Raw genomic sequence first — 21,643 nt, forward strand, 5'->3', positions numbered from 1 at the left:
AGCTGTCAAAAAAAAAAAAAAAAAAAAAAAAAAAAAAAAAAAAAAAAAAAAAAAAAAAAAAAAAAAAAAAAAAAAAAAAAAAAAAAAAAAAAAAAAAAAAAAAAAAAAAAAAAAAAAAAGTGCCGACAAACGTATCCATGAAACCAATAACGCGGTTTAAGTTTCGAGTGAGATGCTACTACATACAACGTGGCTGTCAGTAGCATCCTGGCGCAGTGACGTTTGAGTTCACCTAATGAGGCAAACGGGTGGTGTTTGCCCCTTCGACCATCCCATCGAATTCGTATTCGTTCCAATGGGTTCTTAGATAATGACAGCTGTGAAGGTGCTCCAATGCTCGATAGCTTCATGCACTCCATTTCAGTAGCTGCAAGTCAACTGAGCCAAATCATATCTAGCAAACATGGCCCTCAATTACGGATCTATTGTGTTGTACATTGTTGAGATCACGATTACATATGTTTGCCTTTTGAATGCCCACGTTTAAGAAAGCTCTCACGCTGACCAGGTGTTATAGTACTTTTTACTCGGCATCTACAATCTCTACTTCCACCCGCTTCGTCGCTACCCAGGACCATTCCTGTGGCGCTTCAGTCCGGTGCCGAAGAACATCTACCTCCTGACAGGCAGATACGCCGTCAAAGCCCGCGAAATCCACGAGACCTACTCTGGCGCCGTTCGCGTAGCTCCCAACGAGTTATCCTACATTCAACGTACAGTCACCGCACCTCACCTCATCTTTTCCTCCCCCTCCCGATGATTCACTCCGGATCAACAGTTCACAATACTAACACGCATAAACAGCGCAAGCATGGAAAGACATCCTAGGCCGCCCGCTCAAATCCGAAATGGCAAAAGACATACGCTTCTTCGGCGGCGAGAATTTCGGCCGCGACAGCCTCGTCACGACGAGACCGCAAGACCACACCCGCCAGCGCCGCATCTTCACGCACGCCTTTTCCAACACGGCGCTCAAGGCGCAGGAGTCCTTGCTGGTGGACTACGCCGACCAGATGGTCGAGGCGATGGGCTCGCTCGCCCAGCGTGAGCGTCAGCGCCGGCGAGCGCACGGCGGCGAGGGTGAGGATGAGGCATTCGGATCCGTCAACATTGTAGATTTGTACAACTTTGCCACGTTCGACATCATGGCTGACCTGACCTTTGGCGAACCGCTTCTGCTTCTCAAGAGGGGCGATTACACGCCCTGGGTGCGCAACGTCTTCGCGGGTCTCAAGTTTGTCATCTACGGGCTCGTCTTCCTTGAGATTCCGGTCCTGGGACCGCTTGTTCAGGCGGTTACGTCTGCGCCGCTGAAGAAGAAGGCGCAGGAGCATACCGACTTTGCGGGCCGGCTCGTCGATCGGCGGTTGAGGGAGGGACAAGCGCATCCGAAGCCTGATATTTGGAGTTTTGTACTCAAGCACAACGACGGCGACAGCAGCGACGATGATAGAACAAAGGGTATGGAGAAAGGTCTATCGAATGAGGAAATGCACGCCAACGCGGCCATGTTCATGGTCGCCGGGACGGAGACGTCGGGGACGGTGTTGTCCGGCACGACGTACTACCTGCTGCGGAACCCGCGGGTATACGATATTTTGACGAGGGAGATCCGGGCCGCGTTTGCGAGGACGGAGGATATTTGCGTCGACGGGCTTGTGCGGTTAGAGTATTTGACCGCGGTGCTGATGGAGGGGTTGAGGTTGTATAACCCCGGCGGGGCGGGGATGCCGAGGATCGTGCCGCGGGGAGGGGCGGAGGTTTGCGGGGAGTATATTCCGGAGGGCGTACGTTCTGGACCCTTGTTTATTCCTTTGTGTCTTCCCCTGTTGCATAGTTACGGGATGAAGATAATGCTGTTTGGTGAGCTGGGAAGTTTAAGTGGAAGCTTACAGTGAGATGGCAGACTCTAGTATCCGTCAACCCCTACTCGGCCTTCACGAACCCGGAGAACTGGGCCCGGCCGAACGCGTTCGTCCCGGAGCGGTGGATCCATATGGATGCGCCGGAGTGGAAGGGTGACAAGAGGGACGTACACGAGCCGTTTTCGTATGGGCCGAGGAACTGTCTGGGCAAAAAGTGAGTTACCACCGACTACTAGCACCCTACTTTTGCCACTTGTATATTTTGTCCTTCCGTTCGCTGACGAAGAGCCTTGTGTGTGCTTTGGTCTAGTCTTGCGTGGATGGAGCTGCGTCTGCTGCTGGCCAAGACGCTGTGGCACTATGATCTGGCGCTCTGCCCCGGTATGGAGTCGTGGGTTGTGCAGAGGAATTATATTACGTGGGAGAAGGGGCCGTTGGTGGTGAAGCTGAAGCCTGTCCAGAGGGGTGGATGAAAGATGTGCTGTTCTCATCGTGTAGGAGGTGAGGGTAGAACACGGTATGGATTATCTTGTTTTGTTTATCAAGGGTATACATATACCAAAGCCTGAGTTGAAATGTGAAAGATGCTTTCGAAAACCGATACATCGTATGGCGACACACCAAGCGCCTATCGTCAAAAGTAAAAGCTGTGACCAAAAAAGCACAGAGTCTACTAGCGATGGAAACTCGTTATTTACATCGTATATTTCGGTGAGATTCTGAGTCACAGATTCCCCCAATAATGTGTTATATTGCCTAATGAGAAAGTATGTACAATGAAATGAAAAACTACCCGATAATGTTTCTGTAATTCTATCGATTCAGTAAACTCCAATGGCTTCACCGACAACGCTCTTGAACATTCCGTTCGGGTCAAACTTCTCTCTGACGGCCTTGAAACGGGCAATGTGCTACAATCCCTTGTCAGCAAACCATCACTTCTACATCGAACGGCGTGGCACCAGAACTTACATCGGGGTCGATGTTCTTCGCGGCCTGGGCAAAGACCTCGCGGGTATTCTTGGTCCAGTGAGGGCGGCAGGGGAACTCGTCAATGAGGACCTTGGCCAAGTTGTGATCTAGCAACAAAAACAAGTCAGTTTATATCCCTCCTTCATCGAGAAGCGGTGGTGCATTGAGCATCTCGCCGGGAAATGCACTCACAGAAAGGCTCGTTGAACCTGCTGTGATCGCCAACAGTCGGTCTGAACGTCGGGAAATCAAGCATAATCACCCCCTTACTCCAATCCGCCCCGTCAGCAGTCCCATACGTAACCTGCCCCAGCAGATCAAAGTAAGGCCTGCCAAACTTGATGTTAATCCCGCTCCGGTACGTCGACGTCATGACGATCAACTTCTTCGCCTCATCATCGAACAACGCCCTCACGCGCTTCAACATGGCATTCGCCTGCGTGATCGGGAACGCCAGCTCGAGCGTGTACCCCTGGACCCCGACCTCCCACAGCGGCCTCTGGTCCGGGTACAGCCCGCCGATGAGCACGTCGTAGTTCCAGCCGTAGACGGGCCACTCCTCGATGGGCTGGTTCGTCGTCTTTTCGCGGAAATTGGGCTTCGACCAGAGGCCGAAGAAGATTTCTTCGGCGAGCATGTTGGAGGTCGGGAGGTAGCGGCCGCTGTCGAGGAGGGTGCGGGCCGTAGTGCCCTCGAGGTCGGTGACGGAGAAGGTGTTTTGGAAGCCTTGCTGGTCCGAGGTGTTTGTGGGGACGACGTCGTAGTAGCGGTGGTGGAATTTGCGCTTGTAGGGCCACCACTGCGTGGGGTTATTAGTCCATGGGGGGTTCCTTAGGGGAAGGGAGTGTGAAGTAAACGTACCCAGAAGTTTGCTGTCGCGTAAGGCGCAATCATGCCGTAGATGTCGCCGTCTAGAACCTCGCTTTCCTCGAGCCTTTTCTCTCATCGTTAGCTTAGTCAAACTACACCAGCTTCGACGAACTCACGTCTTCTGCTGAGCATAAACCTTGAAGTCGGGGTAGATCTTAAACTTCATCCGCACAATGACACCCAACAACCCAAGAGAAGTCGACGCAGCCAGCCACGTATCGTCATTATTGTCTCTCACAAGGTGCCTCAGCTCCCCATTCCCATCAATAATATCCAACTCCAGCACGCCCGCCGCAACCATGGAATCCTCACGAATCGAGGACCGATGCGCTCCCATAGCAACACAACCCGCCAGCGTGATGTTCCAATTCACAAGCGTGTATCCCGCCGATGCGCCACGGGCATGGAGGTACTCGGCAAGCTGCAAGAACGTCACGCCGGCCTCGATGACTACGCTTCCGCCCTCGAGATCAAACTCGGAGATGCCGTTGACGTCCTCGGTGCGGATGATGACCGTGTTGGCGTCGTCGGAGCACATTGTGTCGTACCACATGTGACCCTTACCCGAGGCGCGGACCTTCTGGCCCGAGGCGATGGCGTCCTTGACGAGGGATTGGATGTCGGATACGCTGGTTGCGTTGTGGACTGCGGCGACGTCGTTGCAAGCGGGGAAGCCTGGGCCGTCAAAGGTGTTGTAGGGGGCTGCGGTGACGGCGGTCGATGCGAGCAGCATCGCCAGGAGGGGGAGGGGGCGTAGAGACGGCATCGTCGTCAGGGGGACCTTGATCGGCCCGTGTTGGAGGCAAGGAATAAGAGAGCACAAGCTTCTGGTACTTGGCAAGGGGTACGAGAGATTAGGAACTTGCTCGTGAGATGGGATGAACCTGTCGTTTACTTATAATAACAACAACCTCTTCATCACTCTCTACACTGTTACATCTACATATGGAATGATAGACTGCACACCCAAACTCTCCATCAGAACAAATGCCGCGGACCTCGAACAAGCTTTCATGTGATGCCGGGAAAGAGTCACTTCTCTCAATGAAAAACCTGGTTCAACGGCAGGTCCAACGTCACCTAGGACACCCAGATCACCAGGCCAGGAACATAGAGTTGTATCGCAGTTACACCACATCGATGGGAAAGCTTCTCGCGTACCATATCAGGAAGTAGGAACGTCAAAAGAAGGGAAGCCAAGACGGTGACAGATCCCGATCAGAGACATGGCCCGATATGTAATGTAACCCAATAGGCCCGTTGGGGTACCGGGAAGGTAACAGCAGAGAACGCGGGGAAGGCTCGGAATAGCGACGGTAGAGACGGAGATCTTCATTTCTCCTCGTCTGCGCATGTCCGTGTGATGCGCAGGGAAGAGAGTGTGCGGGGCGACAGCGGCACAGCGGATGCGACGCCGCAAAGGGAGGGGACCTGCCAAGGGGAAGTTGAAGAGGAGGTGCCGGCCTTGGGCAAAGCCAGCTATCAAGTATTCTGCCATCATCGTCTGATGGACTAGTAGATCTGGAGTCAGCTTTGGCTTTTTATGCATATAGTCTGGCATCTGACGGCTAGTACAGTTGAGTAGTGATGTGCAAGGGGCAGGGTGGAGGGTGTGGTTGGTGATTGGTGGGCTGACCGTCTCGTCCGGACGGACTGACCTGCTCGGAGCGGGGAAGTCGGATCGGAGAAGCGGGGCAGTCACCGGCCGAATCACTCCCGTGAGGCAAAACAAATTGGGCACCAAATGTAACCCAGAGGCAATTCCCATTCTAGTACTGTATCTCGATACCAACTGGACGGCTTGATTCCAGCACTCGAAGCCAACCTAGTAGCTATTTTGAGATCGGGGCGAGGAATAAGGCTGGCCCTCTCACTGATGTAGCTCGTACATGCAATTAAAAGCTTCATGAAGCGCAAAGGAATATAAATGGCGCAGGAGAAACCCAAGAACAGCCAAGCAATAGATGAACCTAGCATGACGGTTCATTTGTGGTCAGGCACACCTCAAGCCGCCTTAATGACATCTCTTCCCTCCTGCTTAAGGTCGCCATGGAGATATGAATGTTTACCTAAATCCATTCTATTGGGCCACTCCGAGACGAAACTTGTCGTCCTTTGACAGGCTAGGTGGACCATTTCTGGTGATGCATCCTTGGACAGAGCAAGGACACCAAACTTGGTGAAATAGTCAACATTCACCGAGATATAGTTAGATTCCACATCATAGACTTCACCATCTTTCTATACTCCTTTGTATTCTCAAAGTATAGTCAATAGAATACCCTGGCGCTAGCAAAGAACACTACTATTTACTTTGAATATGCTAATAAACTTAACTTGTGAGCGAGTTCAAGCACCATTAATCCAGAAATCAAGGAGCATAACTTGAACGCCAGTGCGTGTTTCTCAGATATCGTAAAGAAAGTCAATGTTGGTAAAGAGTGTTTACATTTCGTCTCTAGCCTCGGCTTATTTAGTAGGTATACTAAGTTCCGCCGCCGAAATTTACATTACAAAGATGTACACTTACACACACTCCCACCTGCCCGAAGACATCATCCTAGTAGAAAACTCCGTACTCACTATCTTGATATGTATAGAAAGCCAGCAACTCCATTATTCCAGGATCAAGACCTAGGTAAACGCGTCTTGATCATGTGACCGACGACGTGCACTAAGCCTCGCCAGATTATCCCTTTCCCGTACTCTACGTCAAGGCCGTGTGGTTCCAGATTTGTTCTTTACTTACTTAGGCGGGGACACCCTATAACCAAATGAACAAACCCGCCACAGAAAGATCACAAAGTCATCCGTCAGTGAGGGCGGTATGAGGGAGGAGCAAACAAACACCACCTTCTTTTACAAGAGAGAGCCTTTTCAAGACGGCAGGCAATGAAGAAGCTTTTGAAGCTCAAGTGCTTTGCTCGATTTGTATTGGAGTCCCGCGGTACGATGTGTTCCTACGTAAAGACTCACGACACCTGAACTTTACAAAATCGGCCACCTATCATCCTTCTGCACTCTATTCTAGTTTCGGCGTAGGGATTTTGAATAGAATGCTCCAAAACTAGCAACGAGCACTTCAATACAGAGAACAGAACGACCAGATTCTCTCTCCCAAAAGCCCTTATCTTATATATTCTGTGAGTGACCTTTCGCCCCCTCCATGGTCAACAACAAAGACATATTCAGTCCAAGTAGACATCAGATGCGATATGGCTGTTTTCCCAAACCACAACTTCGCAGTTCAGATATGTTTATCTACCTTCTCGTTCCAACTGGGCCGGGGAGGACCAGAAGACGGCAGGATTGAGAAAAACGCTACCTACTTTCCCCAACAGGACATCAAGTCCTGCATGCTCGACCATGTGCAGTTCTCAACAGATTAGCATCTTCAGAAACATTGATACCTAAAATCCAAACCACGCGCAGTGGACCACGCAACATCACATGCCGCACCCCTCTGATAATTGACGTACACCAGAACAACAAATGACGCGGCATTCCCTCAACTTTTACGACCGAACCATGGACCTCGGCAACCCAGAGGAAAATGGTTGATTTGGAGTACCTTCGTCGAGACATTTCCATGCCCCGTGCATTCGGATGGTGTCAATACGTTCCCGAGATGCAACACTGGCGGGAAACTCATCACCGTGGTGACAACATCTCAAAAACAAGATAATAGACCAAGAAAAGGCGAAGGGGACAGCTTTGGAGGAAATGAAGAATAGAATGAACTCATTGGCTTATACGTGGCAGTTACACAAAGATTGGAAGTGGACAGCGGCATGATCAAATATTTGAGTCCTAAATCATCTATTCTCCTAAACCAAGTCCGACAAAAGAAGACAAAATAAACTACAAAACATCTCCTACATTACCCAGTGATACAGTTCGTACAAGTCGTAACTGTTCTCTTTCCCCCATGCTAGTTAGAAACAAATTTCACACAAATCCCATAAGCTGCGGGAAACAACTCCCTAGTCTATATGTGAACCGTACATGTATCTTATGCCAATGACTTCGTGATTTGATGCTGGAAAAGTCACGCTCAGACGGTAGCCGTGGGCAAGGCAGGGAGCAGCGACGTCTGTCCGATGAACCAGGATCGGGTGACGACGTAGCAAACCTCGCCACCAGGCAGAGGAGCGCCAGCCGTGTACAGACCGGGGGGCAGAGTAAGGGTGCCTGCAATGTTGGGGCCAGTGCTGGTGGGAACCGGCGCACCAGTGATGGTGGTACCAGGCTCGGTGATGGTGTTGACGACGGTGACGGACGCGGTGGTGCCGGCGCCGGTGCTGACGCTGATGCTGGTGACAGTGGAGACAACCGGTGGGGAGACGTCAAGACGGACGTAGACGGTAAGACGGACATCAGTCGGGATCTGGCGACGGGCCAGACGGACGGAAGAGGCGCGACCACCGCAGCGTTGGAGAGGGTTACCGGGGCAGATAGTGTTGCACTGGGCCTCGGGAACGAGGATGGTGAGAGTGTTGTCGATGATGTCACCACAGTAGCAGTCGGTACCAAACAAACCAGCAAGTCTGGAGCTGGCGGGGCAAGCAGCGGTACACTTCTCGAGGGTCAACAACGGGTCAGACAAGGCCAGAACAAAGGAGGGGAAGTTGCTGGACGAGGCGAAGCATCCCAAGAGAGAGAAGCCATCAACAGCGACAGGGTTGGGAGCAATGCTGGAGGTGGCTGCAGCAGCGGTGCTGTCAGTCGTCGAGCCGCCGGCAGGACCAGTGGTAGGGCTGACGATGGTAGATCCACCAGTGACAACGGTAGAACCTCCGGTAACGAAGGTAGAGCCGCCGGAAACGAACGTGGAGCTGCCCGAGACGATGGTAGAGCCACCAGAGACAACAGTTGAACCGCCAGTGACGAAGGTCGAGCCACCGCTGACGAAGGTAGAGCCACCGGTAGGAGCGGTAGTGGAACCAGCGGGGGTAGTCGTGCCACTTCCAGAGCGGGTGGTGGTAAGGCTGGAGGAAGCGGTCGATCCAGGGTTGGCGGTAGAGGTGGTAGAAACACCGGCGGGAGTGGTTGTGGCAGAGTTGGTAGCGGCGGTGGATGCGGGGAGGCTGGTAGTGCTGCCGCTGGCCGTGCAGGAAGAACCTAGTAGAGAGTGTTAAAAGCAAGATCGTCAGGCGTGTGCGGCTTGACTTACGAGGAGTAGCGCTCAGGGTGACCGGAGTACAGTTGGGCGGGACGGTGGTTCCGAAGGTAGCGTAAACTTGACCGCTGTTGTCCTGGCAGAAGCCGGCCTGTCCCCCAGAGAAGGCTGAGTTGGACCATACGAAGACACCGTTGTTAAGGGTGAAAGTCGCGGTGATCGATCCGGTGCTGCCGGAGCGCAGAGCAATGAAAGGCGTGTTAGGGTTGACACTGAGGGCGACGCCATCAACAGTAAGGGTGCCAGAAGCGCCGATTCTGAATACAGCAGCCTGGTTGCAGTTGGTAGGGTTGGTCTGACCAGTGGTACCGACGTAGGTGGTTCCGCCGCTCTGGCGGTTCATGAGGTGCGCCATGATAGGGCCACGCTTCTTCATGGTAAGGGCAGTGGTGGAGTTCGAGAACGGTGCGCTAGTAGAGCTGCTGGTGGAAGCAGAGCTGGTAATGGACAAGCTGGTAGAAGTATCCGTAGTACTAGCAGAGGTGGTTGATCCAGAAGAGCTGGAGCTGGAGCCAGTAGAGGTAGATCCAGAAGAGGTGCTGCCCGAGGAGCTGCCAGAAGAGCTGCTGCTAGAAGAAGTACCAGAGGAGCTTGAGCCAGTGGAACTGCTGCTGCCGCTGCTGCTGCTGCTGCGAGTAGAAGAGCTTGAGGACGATGTGGCAGTGCTGGAAGAGCTTGAGGAGCTGGTAGGTGCTCTTCCGCCGACAATGGCGAGGATGAAGTCGGTCGCAGAAGCCGCGGCGGCGCTGGTGACAGAGTTGGAAGCAGAGTTGGAGGCAGAGTTGGAGGCAGAGTTGGAGGCAGAGTTGGAGGCAGAGACCGTTCCAGAGGTCGTGCCGGAGACCGTACCAGTGGAAGTTCCGGAAGAGGCGGTGGAGCTGGCGCTGGCGACGGACGTTCCAGTGTTGGTAGGGACGAACTGGATGTTCGTGTCAGTGTTGACCACGGCAGAGGGAACGCTGGATGAGCTCAAAGTAGTCGAGGCAGCAGCAAGAGCAACCTGGCTGGCAGGTGTCACACTGAGGATCATGGCGGGATCAACAGTACCAGCCTGGCGTCTGAGGGCGCTGCGACGACGGCTGCTCGCAGCGGCAGCGCATTGATCAGCAGGAATGAGAGGCAAAGTTCTGAGAACAGAACCGCAGAAGCATTGGCCTCTAATGACAGTAGTGTAGGGCAGGGACTGGGAAGCGCAAGCAACCGCGCAGGCAGGGGCGGTAGAAGCATCGGGAGGGTTGACAGTGTTCTCGAAGGGCGACTCTCCAGCGGGAACACCTCTGCATCCCTGTGACTGGACAACAAACCTCTCCGCGTTACCGCTCGTGTTGGGAATGTCAACGACAACAGCTTCGCCGGGCTGGATCTCGAGAGCCTTCGAGAAAGGCACCGGATCAGGGCTGAGGACAGCGATAGAAGACTGGCCAGGCTCAGCCGCAGATGTGGTTGGGGCAGCTGATGAAGCAGGGGCATCCGACGAGGAAGGAGCAGCAGTCGAGGACGGAGCAGGTGCCGAAGAACTGGCAGGCGCAGCGGAAGAGCTAGCAGCGGCAGCAGAGGATGAGCTGGCGGCGGCAGCAGACGAAGAGCTAGCAGGGGCAGCAGAAGAGCTAGCGGCAGCGGCAGAAGAGGAGCTGGCAGCAGCAACGGAGGACGAAGAGCTAGCAGCAGCGGCAGAAGAGGAGCTGGCAGCCGCAACGGAGGACGACGAGCTGGCGGCGGCAACGGAGGAGGACGAGCTGGCGGCGGCAACGGAGGAGGACGAGCTGGCGGCGGCAACGGATGAAGATGAGCTGGCGGCAGCCACGGAAGACGAAGAGCTGGCGACAGAGGCAACCGAGGAGGATGAGCTGGCAGCAGCAACGGAAGATGACGAGCTGGAAGCAGCAACGGAAGACGAAGAGCTGGCGGCAGCAGTGGTCGACGTGCTAGAACCAGCAGCAGTGGTAGAAGCGGAGCTCGAGGTGCCGGCAGCAGAGGTCGACAAAGATGACGACAAGCTGCTGGAAGAGCCGCTGGTGCTCAGCGTACCAGGGGCGGAGCTCGTTCCAGTCGAGGAAGAAGTTGCGGCAGTGGTGCTTGTCGAGGAGTGACTGGAGGTATCGCTCTGGGAGCTGCTCGAGCTGGAAGAAGCAGATGAGCCAGTGGAGGTGGCACTTCCGCTGCTAGTAGGCGAGGTAGTCGTAGTCGACAAACTGCTGGAGCCGCTGGAGCTGCTGGAGCTGCTGGAGCTGCTGGATGAGGATGTAGTAGTTGAGTTGGACGAGGCGCTAGCAGTGGAAGTGATGCTCGTGGTGGTCGAGTGGCTCGAGGTGCCAGTGCTGGAGCTGCTAGAGGACGAAGAGGTTGTCGACGTCGGGCTAGTAGTGGTTCCAGTGCTGCTGGAGCTGCTTGACGACGTTGTCGTGGTCGTGCCACTGCTAGTAGAAGACGTCGAAGTCGTAGAGGTCGACGTGGGGCTAGTAGTAGTGGTAGTCGTCGTCGAGGACGAAGACGAGGAGGAGGATGAAGACGAGGAGGAGGATGAAGACGAGGAGGAGGATGAAGACGACGAAGAGGAGGAAGTGGTAGTGGTAGTGGTAGTGGTGGTCAGGCTGGTAGAGGAAGAGCTGGAAGAGGTAGATGTGGTAGATGTGGTAGAGGTGGTGGTGGTGGTGCTGGCGACTACGTTGAAGTGGATTTCACCAGCCGTACCACCGCAGTTCTCAGTTGAAGTGCTATCACCAGGGCAGAGCGTGTTACAGTTGCTATCCGAGGTAGTTGCGACCGAAGGGGTGCCACCACAGCCACAGGTGAACACGTTGGCGGCCGACTCGTAGATACCGAACACGGTGTAACCCTGGCAGAAGGTGTTACACTTTTCCTGTGTCATCTGCGAGATGACCGAGGTCGTGGCGGTTTGCGTTCCTGGAGGGAAACAATTGCCGTTGGCGGGGGTGATCGCGGCGTGACCGACACCGGCCAGGGACAGCGCGGCCAAAACGGCCGCCTGCTTCATCCAACCCATCTTGTCCGGAGTCTTTGAAGGACGACTGAAAAACTATAGCGAGCCACAAAAGGCAAAAGTTGAGACTGGAGGTGGAGAGGGGGAGTATTAAGACGAAAGGGATGTCAGCCCCTCTAGAGAGTGACAGGCGCAAGCAAGAACCAAGCAACAAGAACGAATGACTGCCCAACTTGCCCCCGGGAGAAGAACCAGGTTGAGACGGACGAAAAGGAGAAGCGAGTGTGAGTCGAAGCGCGGTGGAGAGAAGGAGGAAAACCGACAATCTGGGAGGAGAATCTTGGCTGTATTTGAAAGCTTCTCGTCGTGAGGACCAAGAATGCTGTTCCTGTCGCCTCTTGCCCACTTCCATCGATATGAGCGGCATTGGATGTCCCACCTCCCTTCCCACCTTAGGGCTGCCGGGTGAGTGAGAGAGAGAGTGAGAGCATGGGCTCGTTCCCAGGAACCTGGAATGTTTGAAATGACGATTCTCAGGTCCAGCCGTATGCGATGCTTTTCCCCTGAACGCCAGTCATTCCTCTCATGCAATACGGGTCGACGTATGTGGGTGTCTGGCCTGGCTTGCCTCTTGGACGGCCGCCCCTCACACTCCTGAGTCGACATGGAAGAGAGAGGCGAAAGGGCGAAGAGGCGTTGGCGAGCAATGGGACTCTGGAGCCAGGAAACCGGATGGTCTGGCGATGTCTCGCAAGAGCCGTGGCCACTTTTCACATTTCCATTCATCATTCTTCCCTCATGGCCGTAGCGGGGACTATCTCCTGCGGCTGAATTCGGACAATTTAACGGGGGCCGCTTGTTGCAATGCTGCGAAGCACGTTTTCGAGAACGGCGATGACCTCTCTTGGTGTAGTCTATTGCCCCCGCCCTGTTAGCAGAAATTGTCGTTGGTGTGGAAGCTAGGATGTGTGGGAGGACTAAGGGAATGCCGGCCGACCGCCATACTTTCCTCTACGTTCTTGTGCAACGGCGACAAGAAACACTGGAGCGCGAGACGAGAAGCTTGGCTGTGCAACGTGCGGAATGTAGAGGGGGAAACGAGCCGTCGTTGATCGAGGGACGGAGGAGGCATAGCGGTCTTTACGGTGGATGCGTTACGTGCCCACACAGTTTGCCGTGGACCAACGCAGCAGATAACCCGTCGGTGAATGTATGTACGTATGTGTATGCCTATGTATAGTGTGAGCATAGCTATGCTTGCCTCGAGAAAAGGGAAACCAATGTCTCGTGAGAATATTGAGCAGAGAAGTCTTGCGAGGACAAGACCCTTCAGCACGGCATCCATATTCGACGATAGTGGTTGTCCCTGTGCAACCAACGGCTCCCGAGTCCCCGGGTCAAAAACACTTGTACGACAGGGCGTCAAGACAAGGGTTGTGACCGAAGATGGGGGGATATCCGTGGTCACACAAACATGTGGCCATGTCGTGCAGACTCAGAGCGGGTGAAGTGGAGGCCGGGACACGTGAAAAGAAACCTGGAAGACGCAAGCAGAGACGGCAGAAAAGAAGAGAACGGAACGGACGGGATACTCCGCCGGCATACCATGAGTCGAGGAATTCCAGACTCCTGGAAACTGGTTGTCCAAGGAAATGCAAGGCGTCGTGATATTGGAATGTGGAGTGACGGTGTTGGGTGGCGACGAGTTGAGGGATATGCGAGAGGCGCCGACAACTGGTGGCTCTTGGTGGGAGTTGAGAACTTGGAGCATTTTAGCCTCTTCCCGTTTAAGGCCAAGAGGGAAAGAAAGGGTCCAATGGCACCTTTTCGCCTTTGCAAGGAGCGGAAGGAATACATGCCTCGTCTTCTCCCTGCATAAGCCACGTTGCTTCGGCGTTGCTTCTTCCTCCTTGGTTGGAAACACCTTCTCCCTCGCCTTATCACTCTACCTACCTTAGATATTCAGACTAAGGTATCGTTAGCCTCTACACGCAAATGTCACCGCCAAGACATGATAACACTGACCTGACTGACCATCTTTCCCTTTCCCTCCTCTCCCCTCCATCCTGTGCCATCCAAGTTCCTAGGCTGAAAGTCAACTGCCGTCCATGCATGCTGTTCTTCCACGGGCTCGTTCACCCACATCGATGATGCATAAGAGCTCCATGTTGCCCACGCCCCTCAATGCCAAAGTTTGATTGCAAACGATCACAGACTTCAAGAGGAACTTGATACCGGGTATCCTAGTGCCTCTCCAGCCATGCAGATGGCGTTGCGGATCGTCGACTCTCATCTGCCGTTCTGGGAAACCTTTGTGCCACCCTCAATTCCGTGCCAGACCCTGTCGATGACCGCCAATTTCGAAACCGAGCAAGGGAGGAGGCGCCCGTTATTGTACTACGTATGCTACGACATCCAGACGTTTCAACTGATTCTGTCAGTATCAGCAACGGCTCACGGCGATAATCTCAGTCAATATAATGCTTTGCCAGGTCTGAAATGGGCGCCTGGCACAGGACGGATGCACTGGTACACCCAGGCCTCAATGGACAACATCCTGCTTGTCTTGAGTGACCATTTCTTCTAGCCCCAGAGGCAATACAATCCCAAACGTGAATCCCGTGATAAGACGTCGACAGGTATAGTCCTAATTCCCACAAATACCTTCTCCCACGAACTAGAGGGAAAGCATCGCCTATCCTTCCTCCTCGCTACAGAGCGATTTCGTGCCGCATCCGTCCTCCCCAATTTCGCAGCATTCCTCCCAAAGCTTCCTGATAACTGCCGCTCCTTGCGTGCCTCAAACCCGCCATGTGGGCTGTGGCCGTACCCACCTGCTTGTCGGGCGGAGCGAACCCTCAACGGATCACGCAAGCCGTGGTTCTTGCGTGCTTGCATGCTTGCGTACATGCGTAGAGACGTCGATCAGCCCTCAAATTCAACGACACCCTTGGCATTCGTCTCGCTCCGGTTTGTAGGCTCAATGTCCACGAGCTGTCCTTCCTTGCCGCTACCGTTGGCCCCAGCCTCGGCGTCTGCCCCGTCGAGAAGGTCACGGTCTTCGCTCCGTACACTCCGTCTCTCAATGTCCGCGCTTCCGCTGGCCGTGCCTTTCCTGATGCCGATTTCGACTCCAATGTCCGCATCGTCCTCTTCGTCTTCGACATCTCTTTGTTGCCCAGGCACGGCGTTCTTCTCCAGCTCCTTCTGAGCCTCCTCCATCCTCCGACGAACTTCTGCAGCCACACGCATTCCGTCCGTGACGATGTTGTCTAGTACACCACGTAGACCACGGGTGGCCCCTTGAGCCGCAGGATTGAGAGCTGCGACGGGTGCACGTCCAAAGTTGAGACTGGAAAAGGTAGTAAGGGTTGATGTGGGTGTTGACACTGTTGGTAGACCCTCGATAAGGTGGAAAGAGGTCGGGAAAGATGACTCAAAGAATTGCTCAAGAAGTTCATCGGCGAGAACGACCATGCGGAACGTTGGCAGCGTCATGTGCAACGGGTTCGCAGGGTCCAAAGCAGCATTTGCCGCTTCTGACTGCGCCTTTGAGACACGTCGTTGTGACTGCCCTGCGGCAGGAGGCTTCTCTCCAGGAGGCGAGGATAGTGAGTCCGAGGACGACTTCTTTGCTTTGCTTGGGCTACCAGGAGGCGAATCCATGGCAAGTAGATCTTCATCATCGTCGTCGCCGATGGCGAATGCCCCACTGTTCTCCGTAGATTTGGGCTCTTCCTTTTCTTCTTCGTGGATTTTGTTGTTGGGGTGGTCGGGATCGGCATATTCGAAGCATCTTCTAATGAATGCGCTGACGCTGCCCAAGAACCTTTCGTTGGTTGAGATACCAGGCAGGCTTGGCTCACTGCCTTGGCCAGTCGGCGTGCTGAGCGTGAGCGTAGAGGCACTCGGGCTCAGTGTGCCCTCGAGTCCTCTTCTTGAGAGGAAGAGGAGCGCTTCGGAAATACGTAAGATGCCCTCACGGTCAACTTTACCATCGCCATCATCGTCGTAAAGCTCAAAGAAATACGTAATCGTTCCCATAATGTCCTTCTTGCCCTTGATCCTGGCGAAGCCCGACACTACATCAGCTAGTGTCAACACGCCGGCTCCGCTAACATCCCATTTTTTGAACAATTGCTGCATGAACTCGTGATCGGCAGGTTCTGGGCCCGACCCCCATGGGGAAAGGAGGCCGTTATTTTGACGACGGCTTGTGTAGGCATTTCTGTCCTTATCGGCGAATGTATCGCGGCGCGGCGTAGTGGGTGAGTCGGACATCGCCCACTTTGCCATGTTGGCGAGGAATTCTCTAAACGCATCGTAATCCATCAGACTGGTGCTAGCACCAAGGGCCACTCGCCCCTTTTCAACGTGTTCATCGCTGGGTTCAAACACATCTCGCGCTCTAGGCCGTGCGTTCTTTGCACGACGTTGTTTTTCCTGCTGAATAATGCTCTCTCGCTGTTGTCTCTCGTACAAGATTGTATAGAAGCGATCGTACAAGGCGCCCAGCTCCTCCGTGGCAAGGAGTTTGCTGTCGGGGCCCAAATTTCGGAGGGCTGTTCTCTTTGCGAAACTCTCAATGTTGCTCAGTACGGCATCCTTGTTCTTCAACCGCAGGTCCGTAATACTGCTGTGGGTGATACCCGAGAATTCCTTGAATGCCACCACCATTAACTCTTGGAACTTGGTCACGGCGCGCAGCTTCGGGTTCTCCGACTTGGGGTGTGCCGACTCGTCGAGACGAGCAAAGTAGCCCTTGAGGATGGAGATGAAGGCGCCGTCATCTGTGGCATCCAAAAGCTCCTCGCCGTTGATTCTCAAGATGGCGAGTCCTATTTGGAACAGAACTTTCGGTCCCTCGACGAAGAAGACGTCCAGAACTCGGAAGGCGAAAACCAAGGGCATCGAGTTGATGTATAGTGACAAGAACCAAGGCAGTGAAACGACTGAAAGTTGTACGTCGCTCTTTACCAGATGTTCCCATAGGATAGGCATGGTCTTCTCGACTAGTGACTCAAACACCTTTTGGTCCAACAAAGTTCCGTACATTGTCGTAGAGTAGTATCCTGGTACCAGCCTGTCGCACATGGACGACAGTAGGAAGAAGGCCTGCGTCTCCGACATGTAGATGAGCAATGCCGCTACTACAATGTTCATGGCCTGGCAGTATCCGACATCCGGGTTCACCCAGCTGTAAGCCGTAAGCACACGGCGGAGACGGCCGATGCCCTCTTGGCTCTGGAACCCAGGATACTCTGGCAAGCTTCGATTCAGATCCTTTTCGATCTCGTCAATAGCGAGGGACTCTTGGCCTTCGTACTTGGCTAGTGTTTCGGCGTACAGTGTCGGGTGCTCGAGTCGGAGGTAGATTGATCCAGACGTCAACTCCCAAGTCTCACCTCTCAATCGATTAGGCAAACCAACACGGATGAGCTTGTGGAAGGTCGGCTGACGGATGAGCGTCATGTTTCGCCCGTTGTCGCGCAAGTATTCGGCCCAGAGACGCATCTTGGCCCTGTCGCGGAGCTTCTTTGGGTCTCCAGGATAGCGGAAGAGCATGCCTAGGCCGGCGTCGGGCGGGCTCGCATTCTTTTTGTCGTCGGATCGGAGGAGGTACTCGGAGTAACACTCGCTGGTGACCTTTTTGTATTTGCCAACATTCCCAACGCCGGCCCTCAGTCCCTTTTTCAGGCCGTCGCAGAAGCGCTCGCAGCCCTGGCGGGTACCGGCAAGGTGTATCGTGATCCTCTGTTCCTTAACATCCTTCTTATCCTTGTCGGGGACGGCTTCCTTGTCCTTGTCCTTCTTCTCTTGCTGATTGATGCCATTCCATGTGGTAATCGCCAAGGCAAACTACGTGGTAGAGCAGCATGTCAGTTCATGGCCTTGCGGGGGATGGAGCACGGACTGTTGTCAATGTCACAACCCGGGGTTTGGAGCAACCTTACCTGGAATGTCTGGCTGTTCAACCTCTCCACCCTTCTGATGGCGCAGAGGGGAAAGGTGAAGCCATTTCCACTGGGGCCTCCGCCATGTGTTTGGCCAGTGAAGGCAGAGCTTGTTGAGGTGCTGGCGCCCTGGACGAAACTGGACGGGGTAGTGGAGAAGCACATGTAGCCTTCAGACAGGTGTAGCTTGCCAGCGTAGTGGTAGCCTCGATCGTGGTCCTTGCCTCCATAGGTGGCATTGGCGGGCGGGATGGTCAACTCGGCATTGATCTCGTATAGCGGTGTCTGGGTACTGGGTAGGCGGAACTGGTTCTGGAACAGCGACGACTTGGATGGGTTCTTGTCCGAGTTGGTCAGGTTCAGCCCTTGGGTCGGATCGACCAACTGCTGTGCCTTCTGCACGAGACTGGATAGAGTGAACATCCTGATGCTGTTGCACTCAGCTGGTCATGTCGGGGAGTGGTATCGTAAGGGGAGCGCGAATCGAAGGGCTCGGCTTGGGCCGGATGGATACAGATTCGCGGGATGCGTAAGGCAAGGTCGGCTCTGGTCGACGGCTTGCAGACTTGGAAGGGTGAGGGTGGTTCGAGCCTAAAACGAGGTGCTGGCTGCCGAAGGAGTGAAAGGAGCTTTGGCGTCACAGCAAATGAATGGATGGTTCTTGAAGCATCAGTACGCCTCGAGACTGAAAGGCAGTTGTTCGATTCGGTGTTCGGAGAGAGAGTATGTGTGTGGGATTTCGTTGGATGATTTGATGGGGAGAGAAGCAGTAAGCAGCTGCGGGCCAAAGGTCGGGACTGGAGCTGAATGCAATGCAGTGGATAGTTGGAGAGGTTTCCCGCCAAGGATTCCGTCCATGCCCAGAGGGTCACGGTACGTACCCGCCCTACCTTTTCTGAGCCCGTCTGCCCTATCTGAACTGCTAGTGACCTGCAGCTGTGGCAGCCCACCTGCACCACTCACACCTTACCTCCCACCTCCCTAACGCTTCCCACCTGGGCGACTTTAGGTGCTCGTGAACGGCAGTCAGGCACCTTGGCAACCTACCTCACCTGGCAAGGTGAGAGGCTTGCTACCCCTAATCGGACTGCACGGGAGGCACCTCATAGTGGGCGGCGTGGGCGGTTCGCAGCCCGGCAGTCCCCTGCAGAGGGGTAACCCCTCTGCACCTTATTTGCAACCCGCCTGCGCCGACCATTCTTAGGTCATGGCACTCCACCTCTTCCGTCAGTCTCATTCTCATCTCACCCATTAAACTCACCCGGCTACTCCCTCTTTTCCCCCTTTACTCAGCGAGAGGTCACACACACCTATACACACATTTGGTTTGCAACCCCTTGATCTGCCTTGCCTTTTCCGCCGTACGGATATGATGGCATTTATCCCACCTTGGACATTCCAGTCTGGTTGACCCTCCAGATCAAGTTGAGATGATGTCACTTCCTTCCCTAAGGCCCTCACCAAGGCCTTCACTACAACAAAGAGCCTCATCAAACTGTCCGACACAAAACCCGAGTGCTGGGCTATGACCAAAACGAGATACAAGTGAGATGAGTCTGGGAAAGGGAACGCATCGTCTGGCTCAGGTGACGTGAGATTGGCCCATCACCAGAGTGACAATCCACGAGCATGTGTCATGCCCAACTCGGCTAGCTCCTCAAGGAGCTGAGACACTCCCCCATGCTGTCATTGTCCTGGCCAGGACTTTTGGTCGGTGCTCACGGGGGCGCTCTGACAGCCTGGTTAGCTATCTCAGGTCGGGCAGCATGCTGCGATTTGCATTTGTCTTTCGACTTGCTTCTTTCTGTGATGGCACGGCATCTCACTTGCATATGGGCACTGTGGCAACAGGAAGAGACAACAACCGCCGGTCATGACTGCGATGCCTCATATGGATACGAAAATCCTCTTCTATTCCTTGATCGGAGTATCTCCTACCTCCGAAAGACAAGGTTCCAGAGTTCCTGAATTGCCCCCGGTACAGGCTGGCTAATTCTCCAATCGTAATCTAACGCCTTCAAATACCCGAGTGAAATGGGGTGGGAAAAAAAAAATCAATACCCAGCGATGCCTACCTTATCCAGGGTTTGACCAGCAGAATTTCCCTCACACACATATTCCAGACCGAAGCCTAGCAGCTTCTTTCCCCCATGTCCAAGCTCTGCCTCTCTCGAGCGACACTGAATGGGCCGCTCATTCTCTTGATCCTCGCTACCAAGTCTCATGCAGTACAGTTACAGGTTGGAGTATCATAACAAAAAACATGAAAGAATTACGGAGACCAACTCCTCCGAGTAAAGAACAACTCCGAACGCATGATTCATACAATGATGGGTCGAAAAGATTGACAAAGCTTGCGTCAAAAGTCCTTGAAGTACTGGTCGTATTTCTGGACCATGTCCTCTGTGTATGGCTCCCTCTTGCCGTCGTCCTCGGGGTAAATGTCGAAGCATTGCGCATCGCCGGGGTATCGAATCGGTGGGATGATGGGGCCTCGCACTCGTCGGTGGTACATATCGTCCCAGTTGACCCCTCGGAAGAAGGGGTGTTCTTTGACCTTGGCTGCTCCCCCGCTAACGTTGCCTAGTCGTCGGGATCGGTCTACTGTGCAGAAGGATCTGATCAGATCTTGAGCTTCGGCTGATACTGGCGGGTCATGAGGGAACATGACGGGCTTCTCGACAATCCTGCCAAGTTTGTTAGTGGCTACTGCAATGAGAAAGAGGGAGCCTGCCGGCCGCTGCGGTGTAACTCACTGCTTGTAGATCTCGATTGGGTTCTGGTGCCAGAATGGCGGGTATCCGGTCAAGAACTCGTATATCAGAATGCCCAGCGCCCACCAGTCCACCGCCGTCGTGTGACCTTTGTTATGGATCACTTCCGGGGCGAGGTATTCGGGGGTGCCGCAGAGTGTGTAAGTCTCAATGGGCTGCCCTGAGCTATTGCTCAGCCTCTTTGCGAAGCCAAAGTCGACCAACTTGATATGGCCGTCGCCATCCAGGAGAAGGTTTTCGGGCTTGAGGTCACGATACGCGACACGGCCTTGTTGCTCGTGAAGGTACTCCAGCACTAGAACAATCTCTGCAGCGTAGAAGCGCGCCGTCTCCTCCTCGAAGCGCCGGAACTTGCGCAAGTAGCTGAAAAGCTCGCCGCCGGGGACGTAGTCTAGCAGCATGTACAAGTGATCGCGGTCGGCGAAGGAGGAAATAAGATTTGTGATGAAGGGGTGGCCGGCAACATCGCCGAGAATTAGACGTTCGTGGCGGACGTGGTCGATCTGCTTCAGCTTGATGACCTCTGTTTTCCGCAATATCTTCAGCGCGAAGACGGTATCGCGCTCCTCTTCAGTCGCATTTGCCGGGCGCACAAGACACACCCGAGCAAACGTTCCTGCACGGTTAAGGTCCATGGTTAGCAAACGGTGTTCCGAGACAAGGTAGGTGCAGCGAGACATGGGGGAAGGGGCGCAAACGAACCAGTTCCAAGCGTTCTTACAACGCGAAAGTCCTGAGGAGTCAACTTCCGGCTCGCAATAGGTCCAGCTCCAGCATCGGAATGTTGTTGCGCCTGAGCCTGAGCCTGAACCTGAGTGTGGCCATTACTGCTACTGCCTCCGCCCATCATCTTGGACAAGCCTCCGCCGACCTGGTTCGACAGGGGGTTCGCATGCGCAACGGTAGCCGCCATATTATGTATTTTTTTGTTGATGGCTGCTATTCCCGTCATATAGAGTAGGGGGTATTCGGTTCGGATCTGGAAAATTGTTTGGTATGGTTATTCGTTCAGCTTGACAGCACGTCGATCGTCACCATCACGGCCCGAAAAGGTGGTCGAGTCGAATAAGGCAGGTCAAGGTCGACCA

The 21,643-nt window shown here is 54.1% G+C and overlaps 8 protein-coding genes across 8 annotated transcripts; 1 reads left to right on the forward strand and 7 right to left on the reverse strand.

The window, feature by feature from the left end:
* Nucleotides 1–403: 403 nt before the first annotated feature.
* On the forward strand, nucleotides 404–2,338 carry CLUP02_09115 (RadP cytochrome P450 epoxidase; the record flags this gene model as incomplete). The annotated part of the gene is made up of 5 exons (XM_049288095.1): nucleotides 404–460; nucleotides 518–713; nucleotides 805–1,863; nucleotides 1,914–2,079; nucleotides 2,176–2,338. 5 exons carry the CDS (start codon nucleotides 404–406, stop codon nucleotides 2,336–2,338), a joined length of 1,641 nt encoding a protein of 546 aa, XP_049145239.1.
* Nucleotides 2,339–2,686: 348 nt separating this feature from the next.
* CLUP02_09116 (FAD/FMN-containing dehydrogenase) lies at nucleotides 2,687–4,473 on the reverse strand (the record flags this gene model as incomplete). Its single annotated transcript, XM_049288096.1, has 5 exons — nucleotides 2,687–2,776; nucleotides 2,838–2,944; nucleotides 3,030–3,636; nucleotides 3,699–3,771; nucleotides 3,824–4,473. The coding sequence occupies 5 exons, from the start codon at nucleotides 4,471–4,473 to the stop codon at nucleotides 2,687–2,689; spliced, it is 1,527 nt and encodes a 508-aa protein (XP_049145240.1).
* A 944-nt stretch (nucleotides 4,474–5,417) lies between these two features.
* Nucleotides 5,418–5,684, reverse strand: CLUP02_09117 (uncharacterized protein; the record flags this gene model as incomplete). Its single annotated transcript, XM_049288097.1, has 1 exon — nucleotides 5,418–5,684. One exon carries the CDS (start codon nucleotides 5,682–5,684, stop codon nucleotides 5,418–5,420), a length of 267 nt encoding a protein of 88 aa, XP_049145241.1.
* Nucleotides 5,685–7,761: 2,077 nt separating this feature from the next.
* CLUP02_09118 (uncharacterized protein) lies at nucleotides 7,762–11,890 on the reverse strand (the record flags this gene model as incomplete). The annotated part of the gene is made up of 4 exons (XM_049288098.1): nucleotides 7,762–8,828; nucleotides 8,881–10,258; nucleotides 11,076–11,153; nucleotides 11,552–11,890. 4 exons carry the CDS (start codon nucleotides 11,888–11,890, stop codon nucleotides 7,762–7,764), a joined length of 2,862 nt encoding a protein of 953 aa, XP_049145242.1.
* A 113-nt stretch (nucleotides 11,891–12,003) lies between these two features.
* CLUP02_09119 (uncharacterized protein) lies at nucleotides 12,004–13,972 on the reverse strand (the record flags this gene model as incomplete). The annotated part of the gene is made up of 7 exons (XM_049288099.1): nucleotides 12,004–12,278; nucleotides 12,337–12,786; nucleotides 12,833–13,057; nucleotides 13,106–13,233; nucleotides 13,298–13,364; nucleotides 13,433–13,772; nucleotides 13,853–13,972. The coding sequence occupies 7 exons, from the start codon at nucleotides 13,970–13,972 to the stop codon at nucleotides 12,004–12,006; spliced, it is 1,605 nt and encodes a 534-aa protein (XP_049145243.1).
* A 550-nt stretch (nucleotides 13,973–14,522) lies between these two features.
* On the reverse strand, nucleotides 14,523–14,725 carry CLUP02_09120 (uncharacterized protein; the record flags this gene model as incomplete). Its single annotated transcript, XM_049288100.1, has 2 exons — nucleotides 14,523–14,626; nucleotides 14,662–14,725. 2 exons carry the CDS (start codon nucleotides 14,723–14,725, stop codon nucleotides 14,523–14,525), a joined length of 168 nt encoding a protein of 55 aa, XP_049145244.1.
* Nucleotides 14,726–14,752: 27 nt separating this feature from the next.
* CLUP02_09121 (TBC domain-containing protein) lies at nucleotides 14,753–18,204 on the reverse strand (the record flags this gene model as incomplete). The annotated part of the gene is made up of 2 exons (XM_049288101.1): nucleotides 14,753–17,686; nucleotides 17,782–18,204. 2 exons carry the CDS (start codon nucleotides 18,202–18,204, stop codon nucleotides 14,753–14,755), a joined length of 3,357 nt encoding a protein of 1,118 aa, XP_049145245.1.
* Nucleotides 18,205–20,140: 1,936 nt separating this feature from the next.
* CLUP02_09122 (uncharacterized protein) lies at nucleotides 20,141–21,507 on the reverse strand (the record flags this gene model as incomplete). Its single annotated transcript, XM_049288102.1, has 3 exons — nucleotides 20,141–20,468; nucleotides 20,538–21,171; nucleotides 21,258–21,507. The coding sequence occupies 3 exons, from the start codon at nucleotides 21,505–21,507 to the stop codon at nucleotides 20,141–20,143; spliced, it is 1,212 nt and encodes a 403-aa protein (XP_049145246.1).
* Between the last annotated feature and the right edge of the window lie 136 nt (nucleotides 21,508–21,643).

This window comes from Colletotrichum lupini, chromosome 4 (assembly GCF_023278565.1).
Source record: "Colletotrichum lupini chromosome 4, complete sequence".
In the NCBI taxonomy this organism is placed as follows: domain Eukaryota; kingdom Fungi; phylum Ascomycota; class Sordariomycetes; order Glomerellales; family Glomerellaceae; genus Colletotrichum; species Colletotrichum lupini.